The 19,105-nt window shown below is 43.6% G+C and overlaps 1 protein-coding gene across 1 annotated transcript in view; it reads right to left on the bottom strand.

Annotated features, from left to right (window-relative positions):
* The window catches only part of MAML2 (mastermind like transcriptional coactivator 2), a 341,550-nt gene that overhangs the window by 102,033 nt on the left and 220,412 nt on the right, over positions 1-19,105 (bottom strand). Inside the window, exon 2 of the mRNA XM_069469038.1 lies at positions 2,401-3,981. Within this exon, the coding sequence (XP_069325139.1) occupies positions 2,401-3,981 (1,581 nt within the window). The remainder of the gene's footprint in view (positions 1-2,400; positions 3,982-19,105) is intronic.

Genomic DNA, 19,105 nt, shown 5'->3' with positions numbered 1-19,105 from the left:
TGAGTTTGGGTCCTGGAATCCCGGTGGGGACTAAGAGGTCAGGAGTATGGTGTACAGTTGCTGATATCAGTGGTATGTCCGGAAACAGCACAGAGGATGTTGGAGGTGGTAGGGAGGCTCCCAAAAAAGGGCTGATGGGGCACCAAAGATACATATTTCCTGTTGCAAAGTGTTTATTTTGGTTAACTCCGTAATGTTGACTCAGGAGGGCCAACGATTGCACAGATTTATATTTTTAAAATTTCTTTCTTTAATAGCTCTGAAGGTTAGAGATTTAAGATTTTCTCTATCTCCAAAGGACTTAAACTACTATGTAGATCATGTAAACAGGACTCAATATTAGAAGACATATTCCTTTTGAGAATCCCCCATTGATCTGCAAGTTGTCATTCATTTCCCAATAAATCCTACCTGTGCGCTGTGTATCCTAGTGTCTGAAAGCACGGGCTTCAGAGTAGGCCATCAGAATCCTGGCTCTGCTATTTATTATCTGTCTGACCTTGGGAATGGTACTGAACCTCTCTATGGCTCAATTCTCTTTACCTGTAACATGGGAATAGTGGTATTTCCCTCATATAGGCAAAATGAGATACTGCAAGTGAGGGAGACAGAAGTCATGCCAGTTATAGAGTAAGTACTCAATAAATTCTAACTCATTACTATCTCATTGTTAATAATTTCCATTTTCTGGTGAGACATCTGGGCTCAGGGAGGGTAAATTGTTATGCACTTATCATACTGTTGGATAGTGGAAGAATTAGGGATAATTCTCTTTTATTTCCCCATTACTGTTTATGTTAGAATTTGGGACTTACTCTAATGCCTTTCCTGCATAAGAGTAGTGCTTGTTTAAAAATAACATTTTGGTTATTTATGGCTGTTCCCATGATAATCACAATAATAGTCAACTTATTCTAGACTCTAGGCTGAGAATTATCTCATTTCATTCTTGATGTAACTCCAAGAGATATCATTATTACCCCCACTGATAGGTGAAGATACAGGCTTGGAGAAGTTCAGTGAGTTGCTTGCAGTCACACAGCTAGAACTGCCAGTGTGAGAATTTAACCTACATTCATCCAAATCAAAATGCCTACATATAGAATTAGAAAGTAGTTCTACAACTTGTTTTTAAATGATCCCAAAATTGCCTGTGTTTAAAAAAGGAATTTTGTAAAATATATACATGACTCTACTCTATAATCCACAATTAAAAAAAAATACTTCTTAAATGGATAAGAGCTGAAAGCTTTCCTTGGTGCACAGCTTGTAAGCTGTCGTTGAGTTTAGTTTTCTTCTGGCCCACATTTAGGGCAAAGGTTAGACTGGACATAGCCTGTGGTGTTTGTGGCATTCTTTTCTGGGCAGCAGCCATGAAAACTACTCTAGGAATGTTTTTGGAATCACACTCTGCACCATCATACTGTCCTGACATACTGTTTTGACGTGTAATGTGCTGTCTTTGTGCTTGGACAGATAATGTAGGCCTGTCAAATTACATGCACAGAGCAATACTCAAACTTCCTTCCTTCCAGGAAGAGTTTCTTCTTTCAAGTTCCCTGGGGATCAGGGCTTACTCATCAGTGTGTGCTCTGGAGGCACAGAGCTGTCTCTTCATACTGTTTATATTTGGGGCAGAAGAAACCTGTTTTATGTTAACCAAAGGACATAAGGTAACCACAGATTTTTTTTGTCTGTAGTCATGACAATTTCATCCTTTAACTCTGAACTCAGGCATTACTTTCCTGAGGAAATTACTTCCCTGATTCCCCTTGCTGTGTAAGATACTCAACCCCTGTGCTCTCATCTCATTTCTCTTTCCACCTGGTATTAAAATGATAGTTTTTAAAGCCTGTCTCCCTTTCCAGACTGTGTTTGCAGACATGGATCATGTCTTATTTAAGGTGATACTCAACCCACAGTATGATAGGTTGGGCACTTAGACATTCTTGTTGGTGGTACAGGTGTAGATTGGTCATTTAATACTCTTAATATCACCTCTGGCCTTATTCCAATACTCAGCGTTAACACAACAACTCGCACATGGTAGGTTTTCAGAAAGTGCATACTGACTTCACGATGCACGAACATGGGGCGTATCAGAGTATGACCGGACGACTGGATATATCGCTAAAGGCATGAGCTATAATGCAATATTCTTAATAAGCAAGGACCTTTGATCATTACAGATCCTAAGGACAATAATACTACAAGGAAACACTAGCCCTTGCCTCTAGCTGCCACAAATGAACCAGGCTTTATGAAGTCTTCATAAGACTCTATCAAGATCACTACTGTTTTGGTCTTGCTCCTGTCCCAACACGAACATAATGGTAACCAAAGCATAAGGACCAAGCTAAGTGTTGTCTGGGAACTCTGTTTGGAGTAGCATAGCCTTACCTGTCTGTGTTGTTGGGAGACTTGATACCCCAGTCTTGTGATGGGCTGATTCTGCATTTGCTGAAGCAGGATCTTTTGCTGAAGCGGCAAGGGGGACCTCAGTAAAGACTGGCTTGATAGGGGTTGGGTGGGCTGGGATGGTGGCTGTTGCTGTTGTTGCTGCTGCTGCTGCTGTTGTTGTTGTTGCTGCTGCTGCTGCTGCTGTTGTTGCTGTTGCTGCTGCTGCTGTTGTTGTTGAGCTGAAATTGAGCTCTGCTGCTGTTGTTGCTGCTGTTGTTGTTGTTGTTGTTGTTGCTGCTGCTGCTGCTGCTGCTGCTGTTGCTGCTGCTGTTGGGTGTAGTGCAGGAGAGAAGGCTTATTTTGGGAGGATAAAACTGAAGGCATCTGCTGGCTTGCTTGATCTGAGTTAAAATGGAACAAAGGCTTGGTGTTGCCATGACGGGGCTCCATGGCCGGGTGCGGGTTGTTAATAAAACTTCGACTGAGATCCTGAGGCTTTTGCTGCATGAGCACATCCAGGTGCCCACCCTGGGCCGAGGGGCTGGCCTTGTACATGTAGTTAGACATGACTTTCGTCTGGCTGCCACCGCCAGCTACCCCAGGCATGGGGGAGCTCTGTGGGCTGAATGGCTGCTGACCAAAAGAAGGGCTGGGGATTTTCTCCTGCCCAAACGGACCGGGGGATGGGCCGGCAGAAGAGGGCAAGGCTGACCAGTTGGTGGGCTGGTGCTGCTGCTGGTGCTGCTGCAGCCGGGCGTGCTGCTGCCGATTGGCAGCTATCTGTTTGAGCTGCTGGGCATGGGACACCTCCTGCCAGCTCGGCAGGGCCCGGCTTGCTCCTGAGGCTGTCTGAGGCTGAGCTTGGCTCTGAGGGACTGAAGGGATGGGGGACGAAGTGGAAAGGGCAGAGCTGGCCATGGAGAATGCAGGGCCAGCTGATGGGGGCCTCAACTGAGGAGAGCCTGAGGGGCCCTGAGTCAGGCCTGGAGAGAATTCACTTTTGATCGCTATTTTCTCCATGGGCAAGGAGGGCCTGGGAGTACTCCTCTGGCTTTGCTGACCCAGGTCAATGCTAAATGGGTCATCCTGCTTTATGGTGGCATTGATCATGTTCTCCAGTTCAAGGTCACTCATGGGAGGCACAGATATGTTGGTCAGTTCATTGAACAGTTCCTGCAGCTCCGGATCCATCAGTTGCTCTCCAGAGTCATCTCCGTACCTATTAGAAAACATACTCTCCTGGGTCATTTGGCCATCCATGTGCTTACTGCAAGACACAGTCTCTCCTGGCTCCTTCTTCACCTCCTTTAAGCCCATGTTAAATATACCATTGCCAGGAGAATGTGTGTGGGGTGGCAGAGTGTTAGTCTTTCTCAGGGGTGCTTGGCTCATAGGCAAGGTCCCCGACATAATTTGACTTTGTCCATTATTTACTTGGAGGCCACCTTGTCCTACAGACAGATTCTCCCCGACACGAATTCTTTTGATATCCAGGAACGAATTGTCGACAAAGCCATTGGGCCTCTTGCTGTTGGCAGGAGACAGGTTAACTACCTGTTTTCTTTTTAGGGAACCCTGGAGCTGAAAGACAGAGGGGAATAAAAAAGAAAAATATGATATATTAATTTGGCTGTGCTTCTAATCAAAAGTGATATAATACTTAAATGTTTCCTCCGTTTACACACAAGATGCATTAAAAAAAAAAAAGCACAAATGAAGCACAGTTTGAAATATAACAAAACTCACAATAGGACAAGAAGAACAAAATAAAATGTTTCTGGAGGAGCAGATCGATTAGTTTAGAAATCACAGTAGTTCCCATGACTGGCACATAGGTCAATGGATAAAGAATCCTTCAAATATCATAAGGGGTTATTCACAATACCTAGATTGATCACTAAGGCATTGTTGTTTTCTGAACTAGGCCAAAGTATTCCACACGCATGCACACACAATTCCACGCAGCTACAGGTGATCGGAGCGCACACAATTTTGACCAAAATAGGAAACACTGACAAGTCTAAGGTTGGGTCAAAATTTCCATTTTCTTCTTTCATGGATTTTTTTTTTTTTTTTTTTTTTTTTTTTTTTTTGCAAGTTAAAAACAATAGTTTCATATTTTTTTCCCCCACCCCCCCTTTCCCGAGTCAGCACCTTCAAGTGTTACCACTCCCCAAACGGTGCGCAATGCACTCATTGTGTAGGCATACCCCCATCCCCTCCCCCACCCCCCACCTCAGTCTGATGTCCAATTGGTGTCGTTCCCAGGTTTGTATTTAGGTGATGATCAAGGAAACCAATTTTCTGGTGAGTACATGTGATGCTTGTTTTTCCATTCTTGGGATACTTCACTTAATATAATGGGTTCCAACTCTCTCCAGGAGAACCATAGAGATGTTGTATCTTCATCATTCCTTATAGCTGAGTAGTATTCCATGGTATACATATACCACAGTTTACTAATCCAATCATGTATTGATGGGCATTTGGGTTGTTTCCACATCTTTGCTATTGTGAATTGTGCTGCTATAAACATTTGGGTACACGTGCCTTTGTTACAGAATGACCTTTTTTCCTTTGGGTATATGCCCAGTAATGGGATTGCTGGGTCAAATGGCAGGTCTACTTGAATCTGTTTAAGATACCTCCATAATGCTTTCCACAGAGGTTGCACTAGTTTGCAGTCCCACCAGCAGTGTATTAGTGTTCCTGTCTCTCCACACCCACGCCAACATGTGTTGTTTTGGGTTTTTTTGATAAAGGCCATTCTCACTGGGGTTAAGTGATATCCCATTGTGGTTTTGATTTGCATTTCCCTGATGATTAGAGATGTTGAACACTTTTTCATATGTTTGTTAGCCATTTTTATATCTTCTTTTGAAAAATTTCTATTCATGTCCTTTGCCCACTTTTTGATAGGGTTGCTTGATTTTTTCTTGCTGATTTTCCTGAGTTCTAAATAGATTCTTGTTATCAGTCCTTTATCTGATGTGTAGTATGCAAAAATTTTTTCCCATTCTGTAGGTGGTCTGTTTATTCTCTGGACTGTTTCTTTGGCTGTGCAGAAGCTTTTTAATTTAATCATGTCCCATTGATTTATTTTTGTTGCTGCTGTGATTGCCTTGGGGGTCTTCTTCATAAATTGTTTGCCTAGGCCAATGTCTGTAAGAGTCTTTCCTACATTTTCTTCTAGAATTCTGATTGTATCACGCCTAAGGTTTAAGTCTGTTATCCACCGTGATTTGATTTTTGTGAGAGGTGAAAGCTGTGGGTCCTGTTTCAGTCTTCTACAAGTGGCTAACCAATTCTCCCAGCACCATTTGTTGAATAGGGATTCTTGTCCCCAGAGTATATTCTTTCCCGCTTTGTCGAAAATTAGGTGACTATATGAGGATGGTTCTATATTTGGATTTTCTGTTGTGTTCCACTGGTCTGTGTCCCTGCACTTGTGCCAATACCAGGCTGTTTTAAGAACCACGGCCTTGTAGTATAGTTTGAGGTCTGGCAAATTAATACCTCCCATTTTGTTTTTGTTGCTTAAAATTGCTTTTGCTATACGGGGTCTTCTTTGGTTCCATACAAAGTGTATAATTATTTTCTCTATGTCTGTAAAGAATGATGTTGGTAATTTAATAGGGATTGCATTGAATCTGTAGATCACTTTGGGTAGTATAGACATTTTAACAATGTTGATTCTTCCGATCCACGAGCATGGTATATTTTTCCATCTATTTGCAAGTTCTGCTATTTCTTTTCTCAGTGTTTCATAGTTTTCCTTATAGAGGTCCTTTACCTCTTTAGTTAGATATATACCTAGATATTTTATTTTCTTTGTTGCTATTTTGAAGGGTATTGAGTCTTTAATTTGGTTTTCCGATTGACTGTTATTGGCATATATAAATGCCTCTGATTTGTGTATATTAATTTTGTAGCCTGAGACTTTGCTGTATTCGTTAATCAATTCCAGGAGTCTCTTGGTTGAATCCTGGGGGTTTTCCAGATATAACATCATATCATCAGCAAAAAGTGAGAGTTTGATCTCTTCCTTCCCTATTTGGACTCCCTTGATTCTGCTCTCTTGCCTGATAGCTCTCGCAAGGACTTCCAATACTATGTTGAAAAGTAATGGAGACAATGGGCAGCCCTGTCTGGTTCCAGTTCTAAGTGGGAGTGCTTTCAGTTTTTCCCCATTCAGTATGATGTTGGCTGTGGGTTTGTCATATATGGCTTGTATCATTTTTAGGTAGGTTCCATCAATGCCTATTTTGTTAAGCGTTTTTATCATAAAAGGGTGTTGAATTTTGTCAAATGCTTTTTCTGCATCTAATGAGAGTATCATATGGTTTTTGTTTTTGCTTCTATTTATGTGGTGAATTACATTTATAGATTTACGTATGTTGAACCACCCCTGCATCTCGGGGATGAAGCCCACTTGGTCGTGGTGGATTATTTTTTTGATAAGTACTTGGATTCGATTTGCTAGTATTTTATTGAAAATTTTTGCATCTATATTCATGAGGGAAATTGGTCTGTAGTTCTCTATTTTTGTTGTGTCCTTTCCAGGTTTTGGTATTAATGTTATATTGGCTTGGTAGAACGTGTTAGGGAGAACTCCATCCTTCTCAATATTGGAGAATAGTTTATGTAGGATGGGCACCAGTTCTTCTTTGTATGTATGGTAAAATTCAGGTGTGAACCCATCTGGACCAGGGCTTTTCTTTTTGGGAAGGTTTTTTATTGCTGTTTCGATTTCAGTTCTTGATATTGGTCTGTTCAGGTACTCTATTTCTTCCTGGTTGAGCCTGGGAAGACTATGTGTTTCTAAAAATTTGTCCATTTCCTCCACGTTCTCCAGTTTGTGTGCATAAAGATTTTTGTAGAATTCATAGATGATATCTTGTATCTCTGTAGCATCGGTTGTGATTTCTCCTTTCATGTTCCTAATGGAGGTTATTAGAGATTTTACTTTTGTGCTCTTGGTTAGTCTAGCCAGAGGTGTGTCTATTTTGTTTATCTTTTCAAAGAACCAACTTTTTGTTTTGTTAATTTCCCTTATAGTTTCTTTGTTGTCCTTTTCATTTAGTTCTGATTTGATCTTAGTAATTTCTCGCCTTCTGCTGGGTTTGGGATCGTTCTGTTCTTCTTTCTCCAGCTCTTTGAGTCTATTCGTTAGGTTGTCTATTTGCATGTTTTCTGTCTTTTTGATATAGGCATTTATGGATATGAATTTTCCTCTCAGGACTGCTTTAGCTGCATCCCATAGATTTTGATAAGTTGTATCTCCATTGTCATTTAATTCAAAGAAATTTTTGATTTCCATCTTGATTTCTTCTTTTATAGAATAATTATTCAGGAGAAGGTTATTTAGCTTCCATGACTTTGAGTAAGAGTGAGGGTTTCTGTTTGTGATCATTGTTACTTTTATTCCGCTGTGATCTGAGAAGATGCATGGTATAATTTCTATTTTTTTGAATTTTTGAAGACATGATTTATGTCCTAGGACATGGTCAATCTTAGAGAATGTCCCGTGAGCTGATGAGAAGAATGTATATTCTGTGGACTTTGGGTAGAATGTCCTATAGATGTCAGCCATGCCCATTTGTTCTAGCATTCTATTTAGGTCCATTATGTCTTTGTTTATTTTCTGTTTAGAGGATCTGTCCTGTACTGTCAGTGGGGTGTTAAAGTCTCCAGCTATTACAGTATTGTTATCTATCATTTGGTTGAGATCTAGTAGGGTTTGCTTTATGAATCTAGGTGCACCTAGGTTGGGTGCATATATATTGAGTATAGTCATGGCTTCTTGATGAATTGTGCCTTTAATCAGTATGTAGTAGCCATCTTTGTCTTTTATTATTTTTGTTGGTTTGAAGGCTAAGTTATTGGAAATTAAGATTGCCACACCAGCTTTCTTTTGGTTACCATTTGCTTGAAATATCGATTTCCATCCTTTTATTTTCAGTCTAAATGCATCTTTGCAGGTTAGGTGAGTTTCTTGAAGACAGCAGATACTTGGATTGTATTTTTTTATCCATTGGGCCAGTCTATGTCTCTTGAGCGGGGAGTTCAAGCCATTCACATTTATTGAGAAAACTGATAAGTGAGACAGTTTTTTGTTCAGCTTGTTGGGTAGAACTTCATTGTGATGTTTTCTCTCCTGGGCCAGTGTGGTATCTGGAATTTGATCTTTAGCTCTTGAGTAGTTTTACATTCGTGGATCTTTCTTGTGCTGATCCGTGTATAATTCTCTTTTGAGTACTTCTTGGAGGGCTGGTCTTGTCTTGGTGAATTCCCTCAACCTTTGTTTATCTGAGAATGTCTTGATTTCTCCTTCGTATAGAAAACTTAGCTTAGCTGGGTACAAGATTCTAGGCTGGGCATTATTCTGTTTCAGAAGCGTGAAAATGGGGCCCCAACCTCTTCTTGCTTGTAAGGTTTCAGCTGAGAAATCTGGCGTAATTCTGATGGGTTTTCCTTTGTAAGTTACTTGTTTCTTTCTCCTTACAGCTCGGAGAAGTGACTCTTTAGTGGATATTTTGGTCAGCCTGATGACTACGTGGCGTGGTGTTTTCCTATTTGCTATGAATCTCCCAGGGGTCCTTTGAGCTTCTTGAATCTGTATGTCTAGAGTATTGGCAAGGCCTGGAAAATTTTCCTCGATTATGTCTTCAAATAGCTTGTCCAACCCTTGCTTGTTATCTTCTTCACCCTCAGGAATGCCAATAACTCTCAAGTTAGGTTTCTTCACATAATCCCACATTTGTTGAAGACTCAGATCATTTCTCTTACTTTTTCGATCTATCTCTGTGACTGACTTATTTAGTTGGAAGGAGTTATCTTCAATTTCTGAGATTCTTTCCTCTGTTTGATCTACCCTGCTCTTGAGACTTTCCACAGTGTTTTGTAGCTCTCTGAGTGAATTCTTCACTTCTAGGAGTTCAGTTTGGTTTTTCTTCAATATTTCAATTTCTTTAGTGAATTTTTCCTCCAAATCCTGTATTTTTTTTGTGTTTTCCTTGTGTTGTTTATCCATTGATTCTTGTATATTATTCAGCTTGTTTATAATCCATAATTGGAATTCTTCCTGTGACATGTTGGTGTTTTGAGTCTGGTTTGTGTCAAATGGTTGGGAGCTGGTATTTCTCTTTGGGGATGAGCTTTCCATTTGATTCTTTTTGCTCTCTGTGTTTTTTCGCTGGGCCCTTCCCATCTAGATTTGTCGTTGGATCTTTACTTATAGGTTTAGTCTGGTTAACAGGACTCTTTGTGCTCTATTCTTAGGCTGTGAAACAGTCTAGGTATGTTGCTTCTTTTGGCAAGAGGGGGAGTTGCTGTAGCTCCCACGGGCAAAAGTCTGTCTTGGCCCAATGTCCCCAGGGATCAGGTTCCACACTCTCGCTTCTGGAGAAGTATTCAGTGTTTACACTTGGGCAGGGATCCTATATAAGGTCCGTGGACCAGGGGAGAGGGCCGTCCAGGGAGCCTCTTGGTACCCTATTGCTCCGCAGTGACTTGGCTGTGGGCTCTATAGTGGCAATTGCGTGCCCGCAGATCTCCGGCCCTGGGGGTGACTACTCAGGATCCGGTATGTACCAGAGCCAGGGACCTGGCCCGTTCCGAAGCTCACCGTGAGTCCCCAGTTTGAAGGCGAGAAGAGAGGAGAAAGAGAAGAGAAAAGAAAAAAAAAAAAAAAAAAAAAAAAAAAAAAAGAAAAAAGAGAAGGAAAGAAAGCAAAGAAAGAGGAGAAAACGAAAGAGAAAAGAAAAAAAAGAAGAAAAAGAAAGAAAGAAAAAGAAAAAAAAAAAAAAAAGAAAAAAAAAAAAAAAAAAAGAAAAACGCAAAAAGCCAAACCAAAAAACACCAAAAACGCCAACAAAAATGAACAAAAACAAACTACATAGCACTTCACCACACCGCAAGGCAGAAAGATACACAAATCTGAAGTATATAATTCAGCGACTCAATGTTTTTTTTTGTTTGTTTGTTTGTTTTACGCCTTAGCACAGCTCCGCCCCTTCACTTCCGCTCGGCTGGGTCCGGAGCGGCCATTAGATGTTTTTGTTTTTACGCCTTAGCGCAGCTCCGCCCCTTCACGCCCGCCCGGCTGGGTCCCGGGCGGTTTCGCAGTGGATTTCAAGATGACGTCTGCGCGCCCGCACAGCTCCGAGGGTGGTGGGGATCCAACCTCCGCGCTCAAAAAGGCGCGGCAGCCAGAGGCCCAGAGGGCAAAGGTGCCCGCCGAGGCTGTCCGCCGCCGGAAAAAAAAAGAAAAAGAAAAGAAAAGGAAAGAAAAAAAAAGAAAAAAACCCCAAAAAACAAAAACAAACACAAACACAAACAAACAAAACCCAGAAGAAATTTACCAAGAATAAAATATACAGTTCGGCGAGCCTATTCTTCTTGTTCGTGTTGTTTTTTTTTTTTTTTTGCCTTAGCGCAGCTCTGCCCCTTCACCCCGAGCGCGGCCCCGGCATATCCCGTACTCCTGGCGTTGGTTCAGAGACCAGCGGAGGGCGCCGGGCAGAGAGAGCCGCTGGGCACTTTTTGGCTCCCGAGCGGTTTTGCCTTCGCTTTCAAGATGGCGCCTGCCGAGCTCCGGGGCTGGAGGGGGCCGGCTCCCCGGCAGGCGGAGACCGCCACTGCCCAGGGGCTGGCGAGCAAGGACGCGCACCAGGGGGTCACCGGCTGGAGAACCGCCGGAAAAGGCAGCACGGGTAGAAAGAGCCGCTGGGCACTTTTTGGCTCCCGAGCGGTTTTGCCTTCGCTTTCAAGATGGCGCCTGCCGAGCTCCGGGGCTGGAGGGGACCGGCTCCCCGGCAGGCAGAGACCGCCACTGCCCAGGGGCTGGCCAGCAAGGACACGCACCGGGGGTGACCGGCTGGAGAACCGCCGAAAAAGGCAGCACCGGCAGAAAGAGCCGCTGGGCACTTTTTGGCTCCCAAGCCGTTTCGCTCTCGCTTTCAAGATGGCGCCTGCCAAGCTCCAGGGCTGGAGGGGACCGGCTCCCCGGCAGGCAGAGACCGCCACTGCCCAGGGGCTGGCCAGCAAGGACACGCACCGGGGGTGACCGGCTGGAGAACTGCCGAAAAAGGCAGCACGGGGTACAACGCTATTTGCTGTCCGGGAGTCTTTTGTGTTTTTCTGCCCTGGGGCAGATCCGTCCCTCCTCGCCAAGCGCTGTCTCAGCTGAGATCCCCCAGGTTCTAAGGTAATTTCTCAAAAAAGCCTCCTGTCTGCAATGCGCCACGTATCCCTCAGTGATTCTGCGCTGGCCTGGGTCAGGGCTCTATTCAATTGGGAGCGGCGGTCAATGAGGAGGACAAGCCGCTTTCCCGAGAGGCTGCACCCGCCCCGGCTGGGGGCGGGTGTATCCGACCCGCGCTCCGCTGGCTAGTGTCTGTCCCGCGTTCCCAATTTTCGTTCACCTCAGACCTCACTCGCTCTGTTTGTCCCACGCTGATTCTCCGTGGATTCACACCGCTGTTCCTGTGTGGGAGCGGTCTTCTAGCGTTGTGGCAGGTCCGGATCGATGCCTTCCTTCCCGGGAGCGCAGATTCAGGCCGTCACCACCACTCCGCCATCTTTGATTCTCCTTCTTTCATGGATTCAACCCCTTCATCACTATTATTTTCTACATAAGTAATTAGAATAGTTCTCAGGTCCAAGAATATATTCTATTTATTGTTCACCTATTTGTCTTCCTATAATTCCACTGCTTTGCATTTAGGCCCACGTAGCAACATCGTGTGGATGCACAAAACCATGAGATTATCTTTTACCAAATGAGACACTCTGCGCACAGATTTTCCTGGGGATTCATTTCTTCTGTTGCCTGTCTCCAAATTTTGTAACCAAAACCAAGGTGTTGAGAGGCAGTACTGCGCAGTTGTTAAGAGCTCAGGCTCTGGGAGAAGACTAAGCCAAACTCAAATCCCAATTTTGTGCACTGTGTGACCTTGATAATTCACTTGTCTGAACCTCAATTTCCTAATCCAGAGAATGGGGACAATAGCACTTAACTCCTAGGAAGACACGAGATAGTGCACGTAGAAGTTTAGGAGGTGCTTGCTGTAGTCACAACTCCATCAACAATAGTTGGTAGAAAAAGTATGCCTTGCTACATTCTGAAAGGGGAGCGTGTTTCTAAACAAGCAACATGTTTAAATATTTCATGAGTGTTAAAGTACTTCATTCACTAATTCAGCAATCAGATTGTACTTTACAAACCTTAAAATTTATAGAGTAAGGCTTAAGGGAGATACAGCAACACCAATAAATTAATAAGAAACATAAAACATTTATCGCTGGTCTGCAGGTCCTTGTTGATTTGTCTCTAAAGTGAGAGACTGTATCTCTTAAAATGTGGCTTTCCCCGTGCTTATGACTCACTCAAATTATTTAATGTTTGCTCAGGATAATTGTAAAATACCTGGGGCAGAAAGATACTTCCCAGATAGAAAATTCTCCTTTCTTCTCTTTCCCCTTTTTGCCACTCCCTCACCCTCTTGAACATTTCTAGGGAGCCTAATTAAGAAAAGGAAATTAATGTAATTGAGTATATATTATATGCCAAGTGCTTTAAATATGGTTACTTTATTTCCCTTAATCTGCACAGCAACCCCATTAGACAGGCATTATTATCCTTTTTTTATAGATAAGGAAATCAAGGCTCAGAGAAGCTAAGTAACTCGCCCAGGGTCACATAGCTAGTACGTAGTAGACCTGGGCTTTAATGAAGCGTCTGTTTGGTTCTAAAGCCTCTGTTGTTTCCACTCTATGATGCTGGAATTAGCTTGTTTAGGGTAGGGTCTCCTTAGCACAAAGAAGCCAGGAGCAGTGAGCACAGAGACATTCTAGATCTCAGGTAAAATGACGAGGAATCTGGGAATGGCCATGATGCAGCATAGGACCAAATGTGAATAATATGCGTCTTGTCATCTAGCTCATCAATACCCGTTTCACTCATCCCTTATCTGTGGTTTTGCCCACTCACAGGGAGTATATAGTTATGGCGGATGTGCCATGTTGGTATAACAGGTTTAACATTTCACCATTGCTGACTGGTAATCAGAGAAAGGAACCTGACCCAAATTGGGCCAATCAGTCCTTCCTTTCCATGAGAATTCTGGATTTGGAAAAAGTGAGACCAGGCTCTCTTTGGACGGCTGTATAGTGATTTTACAAAACTTGTGAGCTGTTGTTTCATTATCTCAAGCAGAGCCATAGAGGAAGTATTTAATAAGTCTGAATAAAGAAAGCAGAATGAAGCAGAGAGGAGAGACACATGTTTTGATGGCATTTTGAGACCTGTTTCAAATCCTAGGTCAGCTCTGCCTTTCTCCTTGTTTACTTTAATACACTATGGAATCTTATAATGAATTTCCCTTTTTGCTTAAGCTAATATAAATTGGGCTTCTGTTACTTTCAACCAAGAATTCTAACCAAGTCCCCTGAGACTTCACATTCAGCGAGGAGCAATTTGTAACAAGGGGCGGGGCATACTTTGTACCTGGGAATGACGCTTCCCCCAACTCCCATCTTTACTGTCTCTGCATGATTCGCTGACTCCTAATCTTGTCTACTCACCGGTGTAGACAACGTCATCGTCATAGAACAATGTCAGCCATCACCACATTCAGCAAAAACTCAAAGTTGCCACTATCTATCCTCTTGGGTCAGGAAAATCACATACCAGAGCGATTCAGCCATGTTGCTTCTGATTTATTTCAGCATAGGATTCTTTTACAACCGGTAAACACACAAAGGAGCACATTCTTTTTCCAGGTTTGGGTTATCACCTTTGATTTATTTTCCACTGCTTTGAAAAAACCTGTTCTGCCAGATTCTCCCATTGCTCTGGCCACTCCCTGGGCAGTGCCGCAAGCACTCTGGGAAGCAGCACTAACACTGTCTTTAGGCCACCAGAATTGTAGAGGCAGTAATAGAATTAGCGATAGTTACAGTAGGAGTGATAATAACAATAACAACAACAACAAGAGAGTCATTTATTGAGGGTTTGTGTGCTAGGCATTGTGCTAAGCACTTTGTATGGACAATCTCATTTGATTCTCACTACAGCTTTGAGAATCTTTACAGCTCTATATAAGGTTAATGCTATTTCTCCTCCCTCCCCCATTTTTCAGATGAGAAAACTGGGCTTTAGAGACTTGCCTGACTTTTCAAGGTCACACAAAGAGTAAGCAACGAAGCCAGGCAGCAAAGCAGGCGTTCCTACTGCAGAGCCTGCATTCTGCGGTGGACGGCACCCTAGCCCTGACCGAGGTGAATGGTACCCACGCTCCTGTCTGGAGGAAGCCTGAGATGTAGTCCTGATTATTCTGCCATTAACTTGCTTTGCTACTTTACGGAAGATATTCCAGTTCCCTGGGCCATAGTTCCCCTTTTTATAAATAAGATTATTTCTGAGATTACTTTCTTGCCTGAACCCAGAAAATACCAAGCACTGAGGGAGTGACTGTGTGTGGTGGTGTAAGGTGCCCACCAAGAACAGCTGGAGGGACGTCTTAAGATGGGGAACAGAAGAAGTTATGTGCGATTCCATTAGGATAAAAGAAATCCCGTTAGAACTGCATTGGGCATGATGCTTTGCCAAGAGAATTCTGGGGATAGGCTGTGCCTTGCCTTCTAGAAGCTTCTAATCATAGTCATACCACCAAGACCCACCGAATGTCCACATGCAGTAGGCCCCATGCTACTGGCACAATACAATCTAAATGATTCTCCAAGTTCATTCTCTGCTTTGAAATATTTCCTTTGCTGGACTAAAATTCTTCCATCTGATACATGGTTTTGAATTATAGTATAGAGTTTCTCAAGATGCAAGTACCCTAGAAACAGGCGAGGAGGAACACAGTCATTACTACCTCAGTGAGAAACAGTTTATCAGAAAATTCAACTTACCAGAACAAGAATAAAGCCCTATGGGAACAAGACTCAATCACGTGAATGACGGGGAATGAGGACTGGGGTTTAAATGGGAAAGGGCGGGGCGGGCCTGGATGGCAGCGCCACACTGTGGATCTTTTGGTGGCTGGGGGGAAGGCAGAGGGAGGGCTCCCCAAAACAGATCTCTCACCCATGGCTGACTTACCCAGTAGGCACAGCAGACACAGTGCGCAGGGCCCATGACAGTCATAGGGGCCCATAAAAATGTATTATTTTAAAACAGGAAAAAATGAGCTTTTAGGGTAAGTGTTTTAATATATAACATTAATTTATCTTTATGCCAACACAATCATAAAACATAATTTTTAATATTTTTTTCAAAGAAGAAGGGGCCCTCAAAGGCAAGAGTGCCTCAGGCCCATGCACTCTGTCCTATAGAGTCTCGTTTAATTTTCACTCACAGCTCTCTGAAGCATGTATTCCTATCCCCATTTCGTAAGTGAAGAAACTGAGGCTTCGGACATTAAGATTACACAGTTAGGATGTGGAGGCAGGAGGCCAGCCCAGGTCTGTCTGGTTCCAAAGTCCTGATGCAGAATCACTCACCATACTGCTTGCTTCCCTTTCAGCCTTCACCTTGGCACACGCCGACGCTCAGCTGGACACAGTGGACCCAGACGGCCAAGACAAAAGGCCAATAGAAGGAACATCCATTGTATGTGCAGGGCAGGGGTGAGGGCATTTGGGATGCAGAGGGATGGTGGCAGGGAGAGAATAGTGACATCATTGGTGGGGGTTGATGGTGAAAGCCCAGGACATCATCCCCAAGGCTCCAATATAGGAAAGGGAAGAGACAAAGGGTCATTCGGCCAGTCAAAAAGATTTACTAAGCACTCAGAGGGAGTTCTGAACCATACCCCATCAAATCATCCCTGGCACGAGGGAAAATACGCAGATGATTAAGCGAGTGGCAGGATGTAAAGGCTTCCCATCAGCACTACATCTCAATATCTCCGCTTTGCCCGTTCCCTAGATGGACTCAGAAGCATTTTTTGGTTTGCATGATACATCTGCACCCAAAAATTATGTTTAATAATTTGTGAGATTGTGCATTTAATATCACCCTTTCACTAGCCAACTGAGGAAGGGGCTTCTCTCGGGAATGATTTCCAACACAGCAAGTCCAGTGTGGCTTGCACAGGACACAGGAATCGCTGTACTTTCTTTTGCTGAGGTTCGAGAACTGTTTCTTTCCACTCTTGTCCTGGCTCTCATTCTTCCATTTGAACACCTCCATGCTATTTGAGGCCTGCGGTGTCTGCTGGGGGAAGGCGTAGGCTTGCTCAGAGCGCAGTCCAGACACAATGGTCTGCCTGCCCCAAGGGCTGGGGCTGGAGGCACCCAGAACAGCCAGGGAGAAGAATCCAGCACGCGGCAGAATCGGGCTGGGGTCCCTCAGCGAACTCCTTTTTAAACGGCTATGCTTTACTCTTCCAAAGGACTTGAAACATAAACTTTCTGGAGGGATTTGAAAATGCCATTATTGCACAATCCTCTGGTTTCAGTTTCTTCCCCCGCCCCCTATCCCTTTCCACAAAATAAATGCATTCTTTGTCTCCTGCGCTGCCCTAGAAACAGGGAATGTGCCACACAAAGGTAACAATTCAGTCCATAGGTCACTTTTTCCCCCCCAAGTCGATTTCTGTCTTTCTCAACCAGGCATAAACACAAGAACCAAATTTGCCACTGCCTAGATACTCAGGGGAGTATCTTGGTTCCACCATGTGTAAACTTTCCTCAGGCCATTTCACTCGTGGCTGATGAGAGAGAGGGCTGGGGATAGACAACACTAGAAAGAGATCAACTCAAAAGATAATATATAACTCAGTTTCATTCTTGAAGTAAAAAAAGGTTTGGGATCCTGGAATAGTAAATTCTAGCTCATCACAGCACTTGGGAGGTGAGAGCAATTCCTCCCTAGCTTTCCAGCCCCTAAACAAACTAGCTGGGGTTTTAAGGATTTTGCTGAAGACAGCAAAAAGCCCCTCCTTCTTATCTGGCCCTGTAGAGTTCTGAGCTTCCCGGTTTTGCTAGATATTGTTTCACGTCCACATAGTAATTAGGTTTGCCCAGCCAGATGTTAAGTCCCTTGAGGGTGGGTCCTGTCTTATACTTCTCTGAATTTCTTTCAGTACCTATTGACCATGCTGGGCATAATACAGGTGTTCAAATAATTGTCTGTTGACCTCAGTACTTGGGAAGTACTTACAGTGGTAAGAAGGCAGCTGTGGCTTGTGGGGGACCTTTTCATACCTAATTCATGAGCGATTTAATGGTTCCACTAGAGTTTTGTTTGAGTGATCATTTTCTTCTAAACCCTAAAGTGAAGGGAATTTGTGAAGCCCTGAGAACTGGAACCACGAGGAAAGTTTGTCATCATCTCTGTGAACCCAGACTGCAGGAGTGTATGAAGCTTTGTGATGGACTCAAAGCATTGTTGTCGCTGCTGATGGAAACCAAGGCTGGGACGCAATTCTAAGCCCCATCCCGATTTCATGCCCTACTTGGGTGACAGCACTGGAGCCGAAGTGGAGCCAGGACTTTTCCCGTATGACTTTCAGTAACTTGTACTCAACAATGGAAAACATGAGGTTTTGTTTGTTTGTTTGTTTGTTGTTTTGGGGGATTTTTGGTAAAAGGGGTCAGGGAAGGCGTGTTAGATCTGGAGAATTTGTTCCATAAGGTTTGGACTCTGGGAAATGCAACTGCTGTAGTCAACAACAAAGCAGATTATGAAGTCCAAGATAAAACTTTATATAGAAGTAAGGCCGGACGCGGTGGCTCACGCCTGTAATCCTAGCACTCTGGGAGGCCGAGGCGGGTGGATCGCTCGAGGTTAGGAGTTCGAGACCAGCCTGAGCAAGAGCCAGACCCCGTCTCTACTAAAAATAGAAAGAAATTATCTGGCCAACTAAAAATATATATATAAAAAAAATTAGCTGGGCATGGTAGCGCATGCCTGTAGTCCCAGCTACTCGGGAGGCTGAGGCAGTAGGATCGCTTAAGCCCAGGAGTTTGAGGTTGCTGTGAGCTAGGCTGACGCCACGGCACTCACTCTAGCCTGGGCAACAAAGTGAGACTTTGTCTCAAAAAAAAAAAAAAAAAAAAAAAAGAAGTAAGAGCTCTGTGAATTGAAAATCTGTGTAAAGAAACCAGTCGGTATTGTCTTTCTAAAGATGCTAAATGCCAAGTTCTCCCATATTAAACATTTCTTTGATGTCTTTCCCCTCTCCCCCTTTTTTAGTTTTAATGGCCGGCTTGTAGCAGGGTAACTAGAAGACTTGGAATTTGCCTCAGAAACACACTCATCATTACAGAGCAAAGAAAGGGCATTTCATGACAGCATTTTCTCAGTTTGGACACTTCCATCACTTCCCCTTGAAGAATGTTGCAAGTTTATCATCAACCCACAACACATTCACTGAGGAGAGGGGAGGAGCACCAGGGCGACTCTGCCTTAGACAGGGAGACATCCTATTTCATCTAGGTGAATAGAGCCTGAGGGATCTAGAAAGAGCATGAGATTCAGTGCTAATAAACCTGGATTCCAAATGCTATTCTCTTCCTATTTACCGTACAAACCTAAGCCAGTCACTTACCTTAGCTGTATGATAGGGACAGTAATACCCCTGTCTCGGGGTTGTAGTGGGGATTAGCAACATGCATGTAAAGCACCAACAGTATTCCAAGCTCAGAGCAGAGCTCTATCACTGTTAGCTCCTTTTTAGCATGAGAGGCA

The sequence above is a fragment of the Eulemur rufifrons genome, chromosome 6 (genome assembly GCF_041146395.1).
Source record: "Eulemur rufifrons isolate Redbay chromosome 6, OSU_ERuf_1, whole genome shotgun sequence".
In the NCBI taxonomy this organism is placed as follows: Eukaryota; Metazoa; Chordata; class Mammalia; order Primates; family Lemuridae; genus Eulemur; species Eulemur rufifrons.
The sequence above is the reverse complement of the archived record's forward strand: the minus strand, read 5'-3'. Positions and strand labels throughout refer to the sequence as shown.